The sequence below is a fragment of the Talpa occidentalis genome, unplaced genomic scaffold (genome assembly GCF_014898055.3).
Source record: "Talpa occidentalis isolate TD23 unplaced genomic scaffold, MPIMG_talOcc4v2.1 talOcc4.14, whole genome shotgun sequence".
In the NCBI taxonomy this organism is placed as follows: Eukaryota; Metazoa; Chordata; class Mammalia; order Eulipotyphla; family Talpidae; genus Talpa; species Talpa occidentalis.
The window spans coordinates 81,407,543-81,424,670 of record NW_023601433.1 but is presented as its reverse complement, the minus strand read 5'-3'; the positions used below and the strand labels follow the sequence as shown (position 1 = coordinate 81,424,670).

The following is a 17,128-nucleotide window of genomic DNA, read 5'->3' as shown; positions in this document are numbered from 1 at the left end:
TTTGACATTTGTGTCACTTCTGTTTTAGGTGAGCAAGACGTGGAAGGTGATTGCAGAAGATGAAGTGCTCTGGTTCAGGCTGTGCCAACAGGAAGGGCACCTTCCCGAGAGCAGCATCTCTGATTATTCTTGCTGGAAGCTCATCTTCCAAGAGTGCCGAGCCAAGGAACACATGTTAAGAACCAACTGGAAGGTAGGCAGTGGCCAATATTGTCACCTGTAGAAGAATAGCCTACAAAGGGCATAGGATCCATGCCCAGGATTAAACAGTCTCCCATTATAGCTGGATTTTAGTGGCCAGAAGCCGAAAGAGAGGGGTAAGGTGCGGGCCGCTTAGGTGTTTTGCTGTCCACTTTGTTTGCCGCTAGCACATCTACTTCTATTTTCAGCCACACTGTTTGGGAGCATCCTGTTCTCTGGGAGAGAAAGGGTGAGGTTGGGATGCCAGTGACTCCCCTCTGGTAGCTGGGGTCTTTGGGCAGTGCTCAGTGCAGCCCCTTTCACTCTCCTCAACTCCCTAAGTGGATGGACCAAGAATGCAAAAGTGCCACCTGAATACACAAGAGGAACTGAAAATGCTATTTCCAGTAGTTGTAAGAGGGAGATTATTAAATGTCTCTAAGTCCTGTCTTCTTTTCCCTCACATAACCTATTGGCTCACTTCCATAACATTTATCACTTCACCATCTCTACAGAGATATTAGATCACAGCTAAGAATTTGCACAGTGAAGTGTTTCTATAGGAAATAACTGTTAAGAACAGTGTTACCTAAAGCCGCTTCAGGTATGACGCGACAGCAGCGTCGTGGAGTGTTTCTCCCCAGCTGGGCGGCTGAGTATTCACTTGCATGGGAGGAACAGAATGCTGCTCTTTCTTCTCCTGTAAAGGTCAGTCCTAATAGACTTTGAGAGTAACAAGCTTTTGCTTATTACTGTTGGTGACACACTGTCTATGTGCTTGTCTGTCCCCAATCACCTTATAACCTGACTAGCGACCAATGCTCCTGATCTGGGCAACCTCATGTAATTTCTAGCATAGTTAGTAAGAGCAACATTTCTCTAATTCAAGGTTTTTCAACCTCAGCACTGGTGACATTTGGCATCAGGTAATTCTTTTTGGTGAGAGCTGTCCTGTGCTTTACAGCGTGGTAAGCAGCACCCTTGGCTTCTACCCACTCAGTGCTAGCAGCGTTATCTTCCTAACCCAGTTGTGACAACCAAAAATGTCTTCCGAGGGCCTCCCCGGTGGCGCAGCGGTTGAGCGCTGGGTTGCGAAGCTGCCCGCAGCCTCTGCAGCGCTGGTTCAATCCCCGGCTGCTCCCCGGCCACCGGAGGCGGGTCCCGCATGGCGCGCAGAATCTCCTGCCGCCCGCTGCTCCCCTCAGCAGTGTACTTCGGTCCTTCTGCCTGCTCTGCTCGCCGCTCTGGCTCTGGTGAATTCTCTCACCCTCCCGTGCTTCTGACTGTACCCAGTGCATGTATAAACAAAACAAACAAACAAATAAATAAATAAAACATGCCTCTATTAAAAAAAAAAAAAAAAAAAAAAAAAACAAAAATGTCTTCCGACAACGTCAGATGTCCCCTAATGGGCAAACTTGCTCCCTTTTGAGTATCGCCTTTCTAAGGAGAATTAGCATAGCTATACTTTCTCAGACCACTAAAATATCACCCCTGCATAAAATCATGCTGGCCCCAGTGTCTGTTTGCCTCAGCACCAGGTAATAAACTTGGGTGAAGGGGCCCTCCAGCCTTCCTGACTGTGTGCTTGATTAGGTCTTTGTGAGAGACATAAGAGGCAGATGTGAAGATTTGACAGAGAACACTGACAGAGAACAAACTGGGGGCAGAAAGCAGAGGGCCTTACCCTGGTAGCGGAGGTTGTAACTTAAGGAAAACTTGGGGAGTTCGGCATAAACTCGGGCCTTTCTGTTTGGACAAGAGGGACTCCTTGGCAGTTTGTGTGCATGAGAACCAGAGCTGTTCAGTGCACCTGCCTCATATTCAGAGATGTCAAACTCGGAGAAAGCAGCATACTTTATTTCCTCTTCGGTAATAGAGTGAGGGAGGAAGACAGGTGCCTCCTCCTCTTTGGGGCTGGAGATGCAGAAGTGAGGGTGTGTAAAGACCCACCTGGTAACACCTACACTTCCTAACAGTATACAGGGTACCTGTCATTTAACCGAATGCCACCTGACCGTTTTTCTCTACAAAGCACAAAAGCATATGCTTGCTGCGTGCTCAGTGAACGAGTGTCGCTCGCGCGAACTGGAGTCCACCTGCAGGCAGAATGTGAGGCTGACTTGTCTCCGCCCATTTCCTACACCACTGCAGTGAGGGCCCCAAGGGAATAGGTCGACAGTCATCTTGCATTGACGGTGTCTGTGGAGTCCTTGCTGTGACTCTAGAGTGAGAGAAAACAGGACCAGGAGAGGGAGTGTTGGAGCAGCTCCTACTTTGTGTGCCTTGGTTTGCTCATCTAGGGACTGGGGCTGGCAGTGGCCCTGCCGCGGGGCTGGGATGAGGGTGGCTTTCATCTTGGTCTTCCTCCTTTTCTTCCAATACCTTGTTCCTCAAAAGAGCTTTTCTGTTCTTGTAAATTTTGCTGCGACTCTCACACGGATGACTCAAGACCTTCCCGTCTGTCCCCACATCTCCACTAGCAGGACAGCTCCACTTGGACGTCACGAGCGATGTCCCTCAGCTTTAGCCTTGGCCCTGGGATTAACTGCGATCATAGCGCAGATTTTCTTGTACAGCGCCTGGAAAACATGATGGTTTTAATGGAATGGATGTCTCCACCATGCCCCTAGTAATACAGATAATGACAGTAGCCACCATTTACCGAGCATCTGCTGTAGTGCAGAACTATGTTTGACACTTACACTGTTTCTAGTCCTTGTGCCCAGTCCAATGAAGTTGGAATTACTTGGTATTCTTGTGTACTTTTATTTGTGCTTCTGTTGGGCATAACTGTCCTGCTCTTTCCAACATCTCACATGTAAATACTTTACATTCCTCCAGATACCCTTTATTTTTATACTTTTAAAATTATATTTTCTGAGTCAATAATAACGATCACTATTCATAAAAGGGCAGTAGTGGAAGACACTTGCCTCTCTCTACCTATTACACAGTTCCCTCCTCAACCTGTGTTAAGGGTTTTAGGGTTTCCTTTAAATACCATTTCCACAACCCTTTGATCGCTCAATAAGAAATAATGTCTTTTTTTCCTTTCCCCGTCATAGTCTTTATTTCTCTGTATATACTTTTCCATTTTATTTTGAGAGCACTTGTAGGGGTTGTTAACAGGGTAAATATCATTAATTTCCTATGAACTGAACTTTTTTTATGCACTTTACACTCTTTCTCAGATATTACCCCAGTCAGCTGTGGAATGTAGTTAACTCGTGCTCACCTGTTCCCTTTATATCCTTTATCCCCTTGACAGGGGCGGTGTCTTGCACATCCTGTGTCCTCTAATTCATGCTTACCTTGTGTATGGTAATTTGTAAATGCTTAGTAGCTTAATCTATTAGTTGCCATCTTGGACAAGGTGGGTGAATGTGAGGTGCTTTGTCTTGGGCTGTCCCAAGGAGAGTATAAATTCCATCCCCTTTTCCTTTGCAGAATCGCAAAGGTGCTGTGAGTGAGCTGGAGCATATCCCGGATGCAGTGTTGTGTGATGTACGCTCTCACGACGGCGTTGTCATTGCCGGGTAAGCACAGACTTTCTCACCGCGCCCTCTCGGTCTTGAGGGCTTTCGTCTTTTATGTCCCACCCTCTCAGTCCCAGTGACCTTTCTGTCCCACTGACCTTATCGTCCCTGGAGAGTTCGTACTTTCCCATGTGCAGCCCCCATTTAAGATGGAAGAGCTCCATGATTCTGTTCGTTGGTATTTGAGAGCGCTGAAGCTGGTGGTGAGAGGCGAGTCGTGTGGAGCAGATCTGTAACCCATTTGTCTCAATATGTCTCTGCTAGCTTTTAAATCACTCTTGTGGCATGTTATGTTAGATTTTCATTAAGGCAAACAGTTTGTATTTTATGAAGACATAAAAAAGTCAAGTAAGAATAATAAGTGTTGGCACAAGCAGGATCTGTTCTTATTCTCTTGTTCCGAAGCCTTCATTATGAGGCAGGATTGTGACCACACATGATCTCCCTTCCTACCACATAGTGTGTATTTGCTGGTTAATTTGTTCAGAAGTAGGCTTTTTATTTGTCTCCATGGCCAAGAAATTTAATTTTAGCTTCTGTAAATTTCTTTGGCTTCTGTTCTAAAACCCACTTTCATGAATTCTTGATATTTCACTGCATAGGTGTGTACGTGTTTCTTTAATGTACAACGAGAAGATCAGTTTCCTTTTGGATTAAGAGATTTTGAACTACATTCTCAAACTGCATTATACTTCGTGGCATATAGTGGTGACAAGGACACTTCAACTTGTGTATCTGGATTGACTTTGGAACAAACCACCCCAGAAAGGTTCCCACCTAGAGGAAAAAGAAAAAAAGCAAACCTTGGGGTGAAGCAACTTATTAGTAGGAAGTCTTTTTGTTTAAAACAAAACTTTCTTTAGATGCATTCCTTACAGAGCAGTGCTTGAGCTGAAACTCTAGTGGTATTATTTTAATATTTTGTGGTATGCCATATCTGTGAAAAAGTATTTTTGCTTCAAACAAGATATGCCTGGGGCTAGCACTTTCTTTAGCTTTAGTTTTATGGTTCATGCCCTTCTTGGGAGTGCTGAAGAATTATTTTTAGAAAGATTAATGGCCCAGAAATCTGAATTCTATCCGTCTAGGTATCAGTGGGGCTTTAGGCATCTGCCCTTCATGCCATATCCTGGGTGTAAGAGTTCATAATGTCTTAGATCCTTTCTGCCCATTAATTCAGAGAATCTATGGCAACTCTGAAAGGTACTTACATTGTTCTAGCTTAAAGGGTCTCTTAGTGTGTCAGAAGAAGACAGAAAGCAAGATTGAAAAAAAGTGATAAAAGAAATTAGAAATAAAGGAGACTTTAATCTCAAGAGCCAATCATGAATTTCCCGTCTGGACATGGACCTTACAAAAGACAGATTGGCCACGATGGGTCCAGATGCCAATTCTGCCTATCCTGCCTCTCCATTCCCTTGAGGTCTGTGCAGTATCACAGTTTATGCTAGCACAAAGCAAAGTGAAGGCAGAGTTTTGTGGATCGATAGCTGAAACTTGATCTATGGGTCAGAGAGGCTCCTCTGGCTCCTCTTTCTAAGAGAACCTTAGGTTTATGGCCTAGCATCAGATACTTCACTCTTGCTTGTATATAGAGCATCTTGTGTTTATCATTAAAATTTTATCTGGTGGTTACGATGCTTGTTTTCTGGGTCAGATCTTGAATCCCTTTTCATTTGAGACATCGGTGTTTGTGGTTACCTCATTCCCAATCAATGTTGTATTCACCAGGCTTTCTGCAGTTATGTATCTCCAAGGAGCTTCTTAAAGAGACAGTGGCCTCCTCATCATGTCTTCCTCTTGTACTTACCTTGCATTTTCTTATTTTTTCCTTCTCTTCCTCATTCTCTTTTAAAATAAGTAGAATCTGTTTAGAAGTTTAGTTTTCTTTTATATCAAGAACTAAAACTATGTGACATTTTTGCATTTAAACCTATTAAGTGCATTTTATATAATTGGAGAACAAAGACTGTTGAAAAATCTCTTGCTTCTTCCCAGCTTTTTGCGTCTCTGTATAAATGTTCCTGGTTTGGAGTCACATTGCTTAGGTCTACACTGAATTTTATTACAGTTAGCCTGCAAATAATACCGTCTTTGGGGCCTTACTCTTCACACACAACCAGAGTAAGCTTTAGCTGCTCATTCACGCACCTGAGACGCTGGTGTTTCTGTAGGGTGAACAGGACCGGGCCCCTGCTTGCCTGAGGCATGTTTTTCCCGCAGAGGAAAGAGACATTATTCTCTGGACTTTTTGTCCTTCCCTTTTCTGTCCATAAGCCTTTGCTTCTTTTGCTATTTCATGGATGATAATGTCCAGTGATCTTTTCCTGACGTTCAAAGCCCTTTGAAATTTCTTTCCAACCTACCTTTCGCCTTATGACTATCCTCAGTGTACCTTTGGTTTTTTTCTTTTTAACTGAGATATAATTCATATACCATGTAATCCACCCTTTTAAATCATATGTCACTGATTTTAGCATAGTCACAAATTTGTGTAATCATCCACATCTAATTCCAGAACATTTTCATTACGCCCAGAAGAAACCCAGTCCTCATTCTTTAAGGCTCAACTTTAGGCACATCTCCTCCCACAGAGAACTACTGGAGAACTACAGAGAACTCCACTAGCTGCTTACCCCACTGCTCCCTACCAGTATCTGCCCTCCTCATAACTCCCCGAGAAGTGATTCTCTGCACCTTATAGGGCAGTTTGTCATATGGCCTCTTGGTTTCACCTAAACATTTTTGTTTATATCATTTATTTTGAAATGATTTTTAACTTTCAGACATGTTTTCTGTCCAGTTAATTTGTCAGCAACCTTTAAAATTAAAGGTGATATGTAATATTTCACTTGGTGCCCAGTTGTGCTTTGTACATTGGTGCTTTGTACATTGTATTGCCTGAATCAAGTATCAACATATAACACACAGACTTATTTCTGTATAATACATGTTGTGTAAGAAACTGAAAAAAAATCACTAATTTTTTGGTCTTTTCTCTGATGTTTTGGTTTTTTCAACTTGGACTCAGTTTTAAATCAGGGAGGAACTTCAGAGTTTATCTGTTTCACAACATTCATTTTGTGGGAGACAGTGAGTCTCAGAGGTCTGACCAGCCAGCACTGGCTCGGGTGCACTGTCCTGCCAACTGTGCACCTGCCAACTGTGACACCGGGCTTGTGCGACATCCTTACGCAGGGCAGGGCAGCGGGGCTGCCTTCTCCATGCTGCGCTGCTGGCCTGTCTGTGACAGCACTGTTCAGTCGTCCGCTTGTGGCACATGTCTCTCTTTTCTGTTAAAAGCAGTAGTAGAAGCAGGTTGCTTTTGCATAGCTGTTAGAAAGTGGAGACAAGAAAGCCACCTAAACCCCAGCCTGCTAGTACAGGCTTAGGGTTGTGTGTAGGGTTTATTTTTTGATTGTTTTTTTAATACATAGTTTCAAACATCATCCTCCTAAACCTGCATTACATTTGTGGCCATTTTTTCCCCCTCCTTAAACTGTTTAAGGTTTTTTTCATGTTACTGCATACTTTTCATTACTTTGATTTGTTGTAAAAACTCCTAGGATATACTGGTGTCCTAATTTTCTTATTCATTCCTCTAGTATTGGACATTGATTTCCTGTATTTTGCTATATATATATATAATGCTTTCCATATTTTATGTACAGAGGTTGGCAGATTTTTTCCCCATTTAGTACTACAAATCTTTACAGATTATAAAACACCTGCTTATTGTAGAAACCTTGCATTGCAATTAAATATGTAGAACAAAGAGTTAAAATTCTTCTATTGTCCTCCCCTCCTCTGGTTATTTTCTTAGGCTAAGAAGCATCAAGGATTTAGAGAATGTGAAATTGGCGACTATAACTGAGATGAGAAAGCATATATTGTACAAAAATGAAGAATGATGTAAAAAATACATAAAAAAATGAAAACCAACTAAATAAATAGAGAATGTGCATTCAGTATTTTTTTAATGTCTCTGTGCATGAGGAAAATATATATGGAGTGAAAACTCTTGCTTCTGAAACCCGTATCTCTGAGTATCCTTAACGCATCTTTAACCCACTGAGCGCCTCTTGGTCCCTTCCACTTGCTTTTCTGTGGTCTCATTTGGCCTCTGGCAGTGATGTTTAGTACAGGTTTAGGGTTGTGTGTAGGGTTTTTTTTTTTGGTTGTTTTCTTAATGCATAGTTTCAAACCAGTTTTCTTTGCTGGAGAGTTAAGTTGAGACTTAGTAATTTAGACACAACCTTAAAATTTCCCATTTCTTTAATGAATAAAATTTGTGTTTAGAAGCCACCAGTCTCTCTGCAGTCAGACACCTGTGTCTTAGGTTCATCCTCTGGTAACACAGCTGGAACGTAGCGAGGTTTAATGTGTGCTTTCCTTGCATTTTACAAGAGATGTTACCAGGAAACTGTTGATAATAAGTGATTAGGAAGAGTGGGTTTTGTTTTGTTTTAGAATTTTTTTTCAAATTACATGTTTATCATTGAGGAAAAACAATAGAAGAACACGGACCTGACAGCATCCCTGTTCTGTTTTGTGATGCTTGGACTTGTAACCTTGAAAATAGATGACATCATGAGTTCAGAAAGGTCACATTTGAAAACCTGAGATGTAGGGCTAGGTTTCGTTTGCCAGAGGTGTATCTGCTCTACTGCCACCTGGTGAAGGAGCGTGTCTCAGGTGTGACTTGCAGGAGAAAGTCAAACCTGGGCTCACTGGAGCCTGTGCTGGCCCTGCTAACCATTAAGCTTTTAGCTCATCAGAGCTTTTATCAGACGCCCAGGGGTACAGTGGTGTCTGCAGCAGACTCCCTCCTCGCTGTATTTAAGATTCATAAGCCTGCAGCATTCCGGTCTGCACAAGCCAGCACGTGTGCTGTTCACCGCGGAGGACCATTGCCCCCTTTCGGTTTAAAAAAAATTCAAGAACCCTCTTTGTGTTGAGGTTTTCTCAACACTCCTAAGTGTTTTTCTCCCTCAAGTGATCCCACCATTTTCGAGTACAGCTCCTACCTCACTGCAAGGAAGTATGTCTGTGTGTGTCCGTGTTTCTCCTCTGCCAAGGGTGGTTGGAGGGGAAGCTCTTATCATACTCCCAAACATTAACTCTTCTTTCCCTAAAAATACTCAGTTGTCCCAGTTGGTCTTGTGCAGTTCCCTGAGCCTTTGCTTTGAGATGAATGTGCTGCGTAGACGCATCACTGAGCTACAGAAAACTCTCCGGCAGCCAGGTGCCGCTGGCGGCTGTTCTGACTTTGTATTAGCTCTGCCCATCCACACAGTCTGGACATCAGTGTGGAGAGGATTTCTGGTCTTCTGTAGACATGGGAAAAAAGTTGTTTTGATTCATCATGTTTTGTATATATTTAAATTGTTATTGCCGTAAAACTGATTTGTAACATTATATAGGTTCCAGGTAAACGGTGTTGTCATTTGATGTCTGTGTATACTGACTGTTATGATCACCCCTGAAAGTCTGCTTTCCACCCATCACTGCAGTTTCCCTCTTCTACCTGGTTTACCCACCCCCTTCTCCCCTGCTTCTGGTAGCCATCATTTTGTTCTTAGCGCTTAGGAATTGGTGAAATAGTATGTTGCGCTTCCAAGTTATCTATCTAAAATTTGATGTCTGAATTTTCGGTTGGTTCAGTATGCCTGTTGGCACGTCAGGCGGATTGTTAGCATTGTTTATAATTAAACACTGTTGGAAAATACCAGTTCAAACATAGGAATGCAGCAAGGGTAACTTGAAATGCCTGCTTTAAGCCATTGTTTCCTTCACTTTCCCCAGTAATTAAAAATGTGCCTTTGTATTGACCATGCTCATGGTTGAAATATGGATCTGATTTGATACAGTATATATTTGCCTAAATTCTAAACTAGCTTCTGTTCAGGGACTGAAATCCTTAATGGTGTTTCTAATACTCTGCTAGTTTTAGGCGAATGTACAAAAAAAATGCTATTGAGTACTTACAGACTTTTGAGATAACAGATGCTTTATGAATACAGGTGAGTGATAAAAGTGGTGTTAGATAAATATCACACCATATTTTCATTTACTGAAAACTTACTTTTCTATCTTTTGCCTTAAAAAAACTTATTCATTTGACAGTTTTCTTTTCAACCTTGTTTTGTTTAGGTTTTGTGCTGCTGCTTATGCCACTGGACTTTTTCCCATAAGGAATTCGATCAGTATCCGTTAGGGACCTCTTTTTGAAAATACTTTTAAATTTATTTATTTATTTTCTGCTGTGAGGTATACATGCTCTTCTGGTAAATAAGTCTGAGGTAAGATATTGATAAGAGACTAGAGGAGAGCATTACATTCATTATCCCCTTAATGAAGGAGCTCCAGAATGTCCTTAATAAATACTGGTGAACTCATGACTGCATTTATCCATCTCTGGTTCTCCAAGGAATAATGTGAAGGGCCACAGCTACAATAACTCTGCATAATCATCATTGACTCTGGCTCTATTGATTGTGATTAACCAAGATGTATGGAAAACAGTTTTAAGTGTGTAGTGCATGTATCTCGTAAGGTCCATTAAGATGTTCATTATTTTTCAATTGATGCGTCTTAAGCTGCACTTGATGTTTGTAGTAGTGCATTTCCACAGAAAGACTGCGCTGCGGGATTGAGTTCATTTTGTTAATTGCATAATACAACACAGTCATGTTTCATAGAAAACAGTAAATACTCTTGATTTCATTGATTTTGTAATCTTTGGCATTACTAAAGAAAGTATGGAGCATGTGAATAGTTTTTAAAACCTCTGCATGTTAAGGCATCGATGTTCTTTGAAACGTGGCGCTGCACTTTTAGGGTGCTCTGCTTAATTGTGATGTGCGCCTTAAACCACTTCCATCATCTAAGTTTAAGTCAGTAGATTCATTCACTCAGCATTTACTAAGCACAGGACTGCTGCAGATACACCTCTTGCTCAGTGGGAGGCATGTACCTTCCTAGCTCACAGGCTGCTGAGGGACACAGTCACAAGCAGTTAGAGCATGGGATGTGATGGGGTAAGAGAAGGGCAGGGCCCCACAACACAAGGGAGAGGAACCTAGCACACCATCAGGCCAGCTTTCTCCAGGGAAGTGACTCTGGAAGGATGTTGTCTAAACTAGGATGAGCCCAGGAATTGACCAGGTAGTTTGTAAGGGACAGGGATACAAATAACTTGTATATCTGCTGCCACCCCTCACTTCCAAACCAGTGATGGCCATTAATAATCCATTGCAGAATTAATTTTTCCCAGCGAGCTGGGTGGAATACATCTTCAGAATCCTCAACACAGGGCTGTGCACAGCCACTAACAGCTTATTGGATTTGACACACAAAGGTAAACCATATCCTTTTCCTGCCTGCAAGCCTTTCTGATAAGACGACTTTTGTTGACTGTATCTGATCAGAATAGAATTGTGACTTTGTTTTGGGGTAGTTGCGTGAGTCGTAGTGCATTTCCACTCTGCTGCCAGAATGAAGTTTTACCAGCCATTCCCTGTATCCTCCCAAATCACTTGTGGAGCAGGTGAGGGAGGCACAGTTGTATCCGCCCTGTCCCACACACCTTGCCAGCATACTGAGCCTTTTTTGCTGGCTTCTTGCCGTTGAGACATGGTGTTGGAATTGATGGCTTAGGGTCAGGGGCTGTGTCCTGCAAGCCTGAGTCACAGCAGTGAAAACAATAAATTCCATATATTGCTCTTAAATGGGGCTGGTTTTTAAAAGCTGTGTTTGTTTAAAGACGCTGTCATCCAAGGGGGAGGAGTGGCTTGTTAGCTAGGCAGCAGCTTGAGAAAATCCGGGACCGGCTTTGATCCCAGATGTGCCACCAAAATAATTCTCATGACCTTGGGTAAGTCACTTCTCAGAATTCTTACAACAACCCCCAGTGTTATAAAGAGCCTTGGGGAAAAAAATTGTTTTTAGCAGTTAATTGCTGGGACCTGGAAGTAATAGAACGCTTCCCTCTCAAGTCTTCCCACCTGATATTATAAGAGAGTATTGTTTTTAGCGTGCAACATTTTTTCTTTTTCTTTGGATCTCTTAGTCTAAATAAGTAGTGAGCTTACTGGAAACTTACTAGTTAATGAAAGCTCTTTGGTGGTAAATCATTTTAAATTGGCAATTGCTCTGGCATGCCAAGCTTTAAAGAGGCAGTATTCCCATTCTTTCAATAAAAAAAATCAGCTGTGGTCTCTGACCTATTCATTTGGAGGTAAACTTAACCTTGCCAAGCATAAAAAGATTGGGAAGGCATACAGTTTCACTGGTCCATGCCATCAGATGGGACAGCCTTCTTCTTTGGAAAAGACTTCTTCAGTTTTTCTTTATAGTGTTTTTTACGTCAGCTATTATATTAGTTGCAGTTGTATTTTGCACAGACACTAATTAGAGAGCCATCAACATCAGGGTCCAAAGGCTTACTGACAATGCAACTGTCATAGTGGTGTCTTAATTGGGTGAGTGTAATTGTCATTAGGCAGCGATAAAGACATCTGGAGCTCTGGAGAAAAATCAGCCCTTTTTCCTACCTCCCTTCGACATCTATTCTTGCTTCTCCTGGCCAGTGTTAAGTGCTTTTACATCACATTTAGGGTTTGGTCCAGGTCCCTCTGCCCCAACCAGTGTTTCACCCTCATGAAAATGTCTTTCTCAAGCACAGGTTCATTAGCCCTGGGTCTGATCCCCACTGCTGTGGTTCCTATCATTTATGTTAGATTTTAGAGCCTGCTGCTGAGTCATCATGCAGTATACCTGCTGAAACAGGATATTTTTCCTCTGATCACATTATAAAGGACATAAAATCTTTTTTTATTTTATCATTGAGTCATTTTGCAATGGAACATTTATGTTACAATCATGTTTTTTGACCATGAAGAATGGAGTTAATTTAAATGAATGTCTATGGAAACATGTTTACCAAAATAAATGAACTAATCCCGTGTTTTATAGAGATTGGTTTTAATCAGTTTAGAAATACAAGAGGTCTAGTGCATATTGATGCGTGTTTTCTGGGTGTTTGTTTTTTTTTTTTTTTTACTTAGCAGAAGATGTTGATAGTGGAAATAAAAGGAGATGCCATTTAGAACTCAACCACCCTGGGTTAGTTACTTGTGAACTCCCTGTCAGTCACCACTTACTACTTATTAGGTGTGTGAAAGGCACTGTGAGGAAGCTGTGGCATTGAGATACAACCTTCTCAGCGACTTTGCGGTCTGGTTGAGGAGACAGGCACTGTAGCAGTGAACCCACTTCTTCGGCTGCCAGCCAGAGGAATTGGGTCAGAGTGATTGCAAGTGGTGTGGGACCATGCTGGACTTGAGGAGTGGGTAAGCTTGGGCTAGGTAAGTGGTCCTCAGTCTTGACTGCACATTGGAAGCATTGATGCCTGGTTCTACCTGCCAGAGTCAGGAACGTTGTGTGTGGGTGTCTTGAACTGTGATGTGCAGCCAAAAGTTGGGATTCACTGGGCTGGGTCATGAGGAGGAAAGTGTTCTAGAAGGATGGATAATGTAAGCCAAGGTTCAGAAATGAGTGTTTGGAAGCCAATGACACAGGCTTACATGAAGACCAGCTCATGCTCAGGAAGAGTGGAAAATGGACTAGGGAGAGGAATGGAAGATAGTTTGTGCAGTGTTTTCAGTGCTACACCCAGTTAATTGAAACCTCACACAATAAGATGTTAAGGTCTAAGTATTTATAAGGATTTCCTAGAGGTCTAATGCTATTCTAGTCTGTTTCAGTTCCTGGATCCACAGCTGTGAACAAGATACAGTCCCTGACTTTGGAGGTATATAGATTCACAGGGGAGATAAAAAGGCAGGTAACCATATACACAGTTGCCACCAGAGAAGAAGTCCAGGCTGCTGTCCCGGTTGCTCATAAGGGGCATGATTTAGTGTGGAGTGTAAAAGAGAAAGGGAGTTTTTCCAGAGAGTGATTTGTGTTTTTAAGGGCACATTTAGGACAGGACAATGGCTGAGAAGTATGGAGGCTGTCATGGTGCGGTTGTCAGGTTAAATGGGACAAACCCAGGGCACCAGGATTGGCCTGGTTGATAGGTCTTCACTGACACATCTGACTTCAGGACATAAGTCGGAAGCAGATACATGGTAAGTAACAGTAGCAACAAGATTTATGTAAGGAATGGGAAAAGAGAAATTACAGGCTGGCATGTGGCTAGATGCTCTTTGTCCTACTTCAGGTATTGTCCCCTGAGCAGAGACCAGGGTCTAAGCCAAAGTCACACGTTGCAAGCTGGTGGCTTCTCCATGGACACCCCTCCTTGTCAGTAGTCTAACTGCCTAAGTGGCAGCCCCCCTTTACTTCACTTCACCCTGCAAGACATCATGGGGTGGGGGTCTGGAAAACTCTGCCTTCTACCATTGACTTGGCGATGGGCGCCACCCACTGGCTCAGCAGCTGCTCCTGACTGTTCCTCTTATGGGGCTTGGAGGGATTTAGACCAGGCTGGTACCCCCAGGAATGAGAACAGAAAGGGTATGTCGACCTGAATGGATACAGCAGCACATATGGCACCTAGACTGGACAGAGTGGTGGGCGGAGGAAGTGTCCGGGCCCTCAGCTTTGCACCGGTGCTGTCCCTGAAAGAGTTCAGCAACACTCATTTGCCAGCGAACTGAAGCTTTTTGAGGAGAGTGTGTTTATTGTAGAGGTATGAGTTGGAGAACTTTTTGGAAGAAAAAACTCATCAGGAACCTTCTCTATGAAATCTCTGCCCTCCCTTTCTAAATCATGAGTAAAGTCAACAAATTTATCTCATAGGTTGCCATGGTATGCTTCAGCAGTCTTTCAGATTTTGTTTTTTTATTGTTGCTTTGCTCATAATTCCTTGTGTAAAGGGGGGTTCTAGAGCTCGAGCCCCTAAAACCCATTCCTCTGTACCATTCTGCTCTCCTCTGTGGCCTTTAAGGAGCGCCACAAAGGACCACATGTGAACTGCTCATGTGGCCCACTATACAGATAGCTACTAAGGCCGATGAAGAGGAAGCACATTTCCTGGTTTGTACACTATTTCCTCATTCTCTGATTTCCTAAATTCCCTTTCTTTAGCTTTCACTCCCCTTCTTTGTATTTCTGAAGGCATTGCCATTCATCTAGTCTTTCTTTTCTGGATTGGCTGCTTCCTTACACATGGAATTTAACCATCAGAATCTGATCACACACAGTATAGAAATTCAAACATGTTCTCTCTACCCAATGTCTTTGTAGCTAAGCAATTGGCTTTACACCAGGGAATAGCCTGAGTTGTTTTTGGGGTGTTAAGGTGAGCCTGGTAGTTGTGGTCCAGCAGGGTGGCTGTCCCTGTATTAGGGATAGGGTTCCTCAGTAGGAAGGGTCATTCAGAGGGCCTGGGACCGCTTTGGCCGTGGTGATACCAGGCTGCACCTCGCCTGGTGCACTGTGGCTGAATCTGTGGGAGCCACAGTATTTCCACATAAACACAAACATGAAGGACAGACACAGGGAAGTGCACTCGGGGAGTGAGCGCTTCCATTTCCTGGAGGATCCGTAGTCAGAGGAGGAGTGAGCACTCGGGGAGTGAGCGCTTCCATTTCCTGGAGGATCCCTAGTCAGAGGTCCACCAGCCCAATTTCAGAAAGTACCTCTCCTGTTTGCCTCTGTAAACCACAAACACTCCCTGGGCTCAGTCCTCAGGGGGAGAGCCTGCCTCGCCAACCTGGGCAATTGGTGTGACAGAGTGACCTCTGAATTGACCCTAATACATGTATTTACTTCAATGAATGAGGGGAAAGCCACTATGTTTAATAAATGAAATAATCCTGAATCAGAGTGTTCTTAGTTTCTTAAGAAACACCACATGAGAAATTCATCAGTAACCACTTACTGTGTACCATGCCCTAGATTTCAGTAATCAGATAGGTTTCAGCGGTTTTGTTCAACTCCTTACACTTTTTTTACACGGGACCACGGAAATCTGATGAAACAATGGCTTGGGCTTCAGGAAAACTGTGAACCCCCCTAAAATTATCTTCCTGTCTTTGTGTTTCTGTGGCTACATCACCAGGAGATTCTTAAAGCATTTCTCACATGCCTCTCCACAGTTGCTTTACGTGTTGAACCAAACCTGTAGCAGATGTCAGGAACTTGCATAAACACCTGGGGGGCAGGCGGTGACCACCTCGTCATCTGCTGTCCCATTATCCTGGGCCCGTGTCTGAGCGGGCTCTGGCCCTGCCTTGGCTTTGATGGAGAGAGTCATTTGTTGGAGTGGCAGTGGTAATAGAAGAGAGTGAGTGCTCCTGTTTTCTAAGTGGGCAAAACCGGGGAGTGTCGTGCTTTTCGGCCAGAGCCTTTCATGAGAAGGCAGCATTGTCTGGCTGCTAAAGGCAAGATTTAATTGTTTCAGCAAATCAATTAGTCTTTGGGGACTTTAATCAGTCAAATCTGATGCATGGCTGAGGTATTAGAAAGCTTGTGCCTGTAAGACCATTAGTCCTGAGAGCGCGCTCTTTCCCTGTGTCTGTCCTTCATGTTTGTGTTTATGTGGAAATACTGTGGCTCCCACAGATTCAGCCAGTGAGCCCTTTACTGGGGGAACTTAAGGTGGCAGGTTGATTATGGCGGCACAAGAGGAAAAACAGGGTGATCTTGATACCCAGTTACTTCTTAGAGTTTTCTCATTTGCAGTTGTTACCACCGTGCTGAGAGAATGTGGGACATGTTGCTGGCCTTCTGTTACCTAGTTGACATCTCTCTCCTGTTGGGCTTCCTCACCTGAGCAGCGCTGGGGAGTGGCGCCTCTCCGACCCAGTCACGGTTGTTTTAAGGCTCTTCCCCTTTCCTCCACCTAGCCTGCTCTTCAGTTCCCTTTGGAACCAAATGTGTCCTTCTTTTCCAGATATACATCAGGGGATGTGAGGGTGTGGGACACCCGCACCTGGGACTACGTAGCCCCCTTCCTGGAATCAGAGTATGAGGAGGATGAGCCTGGAATGCAGCCATATGTCTCCTTTGTGAGGATAAACAGCTCGCTGGCGGTAGCAGCTTATGAGGATGGTAAGTAACCACAACCCTCCTCCCTATTAAAGGAAAAAAATAAGCTTTACAAAAATTAAGCAGCTGTGGCCGGCTCCCCCCTGTAATCCCTCCATACATACACATAGGCACACACACATGTTCACACACATACACTCACTCTTGCCTTTATGTGAAGAAGTTGGCCAGCAACTCTCAGTGCATTAGTAGGCATTGGAACACAGCACCCATTAAAACTGGTGTTTAATTCCTACTGGAACTGTCGGGCTGGGTGTTAGTGCCAGACGTGAGGCTGGCCAAGCCATCTTAACCAAATAACTTGTTTGGTGTAAAATATTAAATATACTTGGCCTACTTTTCCTTCA

At 43.4% G+C, this 17,128-nt stretch overlaps 1 protein-coding gene across 1 annotated transcript in view; it reads left to right on the top strand.

The window, feature by feature from the left end:
* The window catches only part of FBXW8 (F-box and WD repeat domain containing 8), a 110,046-nt gene that overhangs the window by 29,658 nt on the left and 63,260 nt on the right, over positions 1-17,128 (top strand). Inside the window, exons 3-5 of the mRNA XM_037511098.2 lie at positions 29-193; positions 3,631-3,719; positions 16,627-16,784. Coding sequence (XP_037366995.1) covers positions 29-193; positions 3,631-3,719; positions 16,627-16,784 — 412 coding nt within the window. The remainder of the gene's footprint in view (positions 1-28; positions 194-3,630; positions 3,720-16,626; positions 16,785-17,128) is intronic.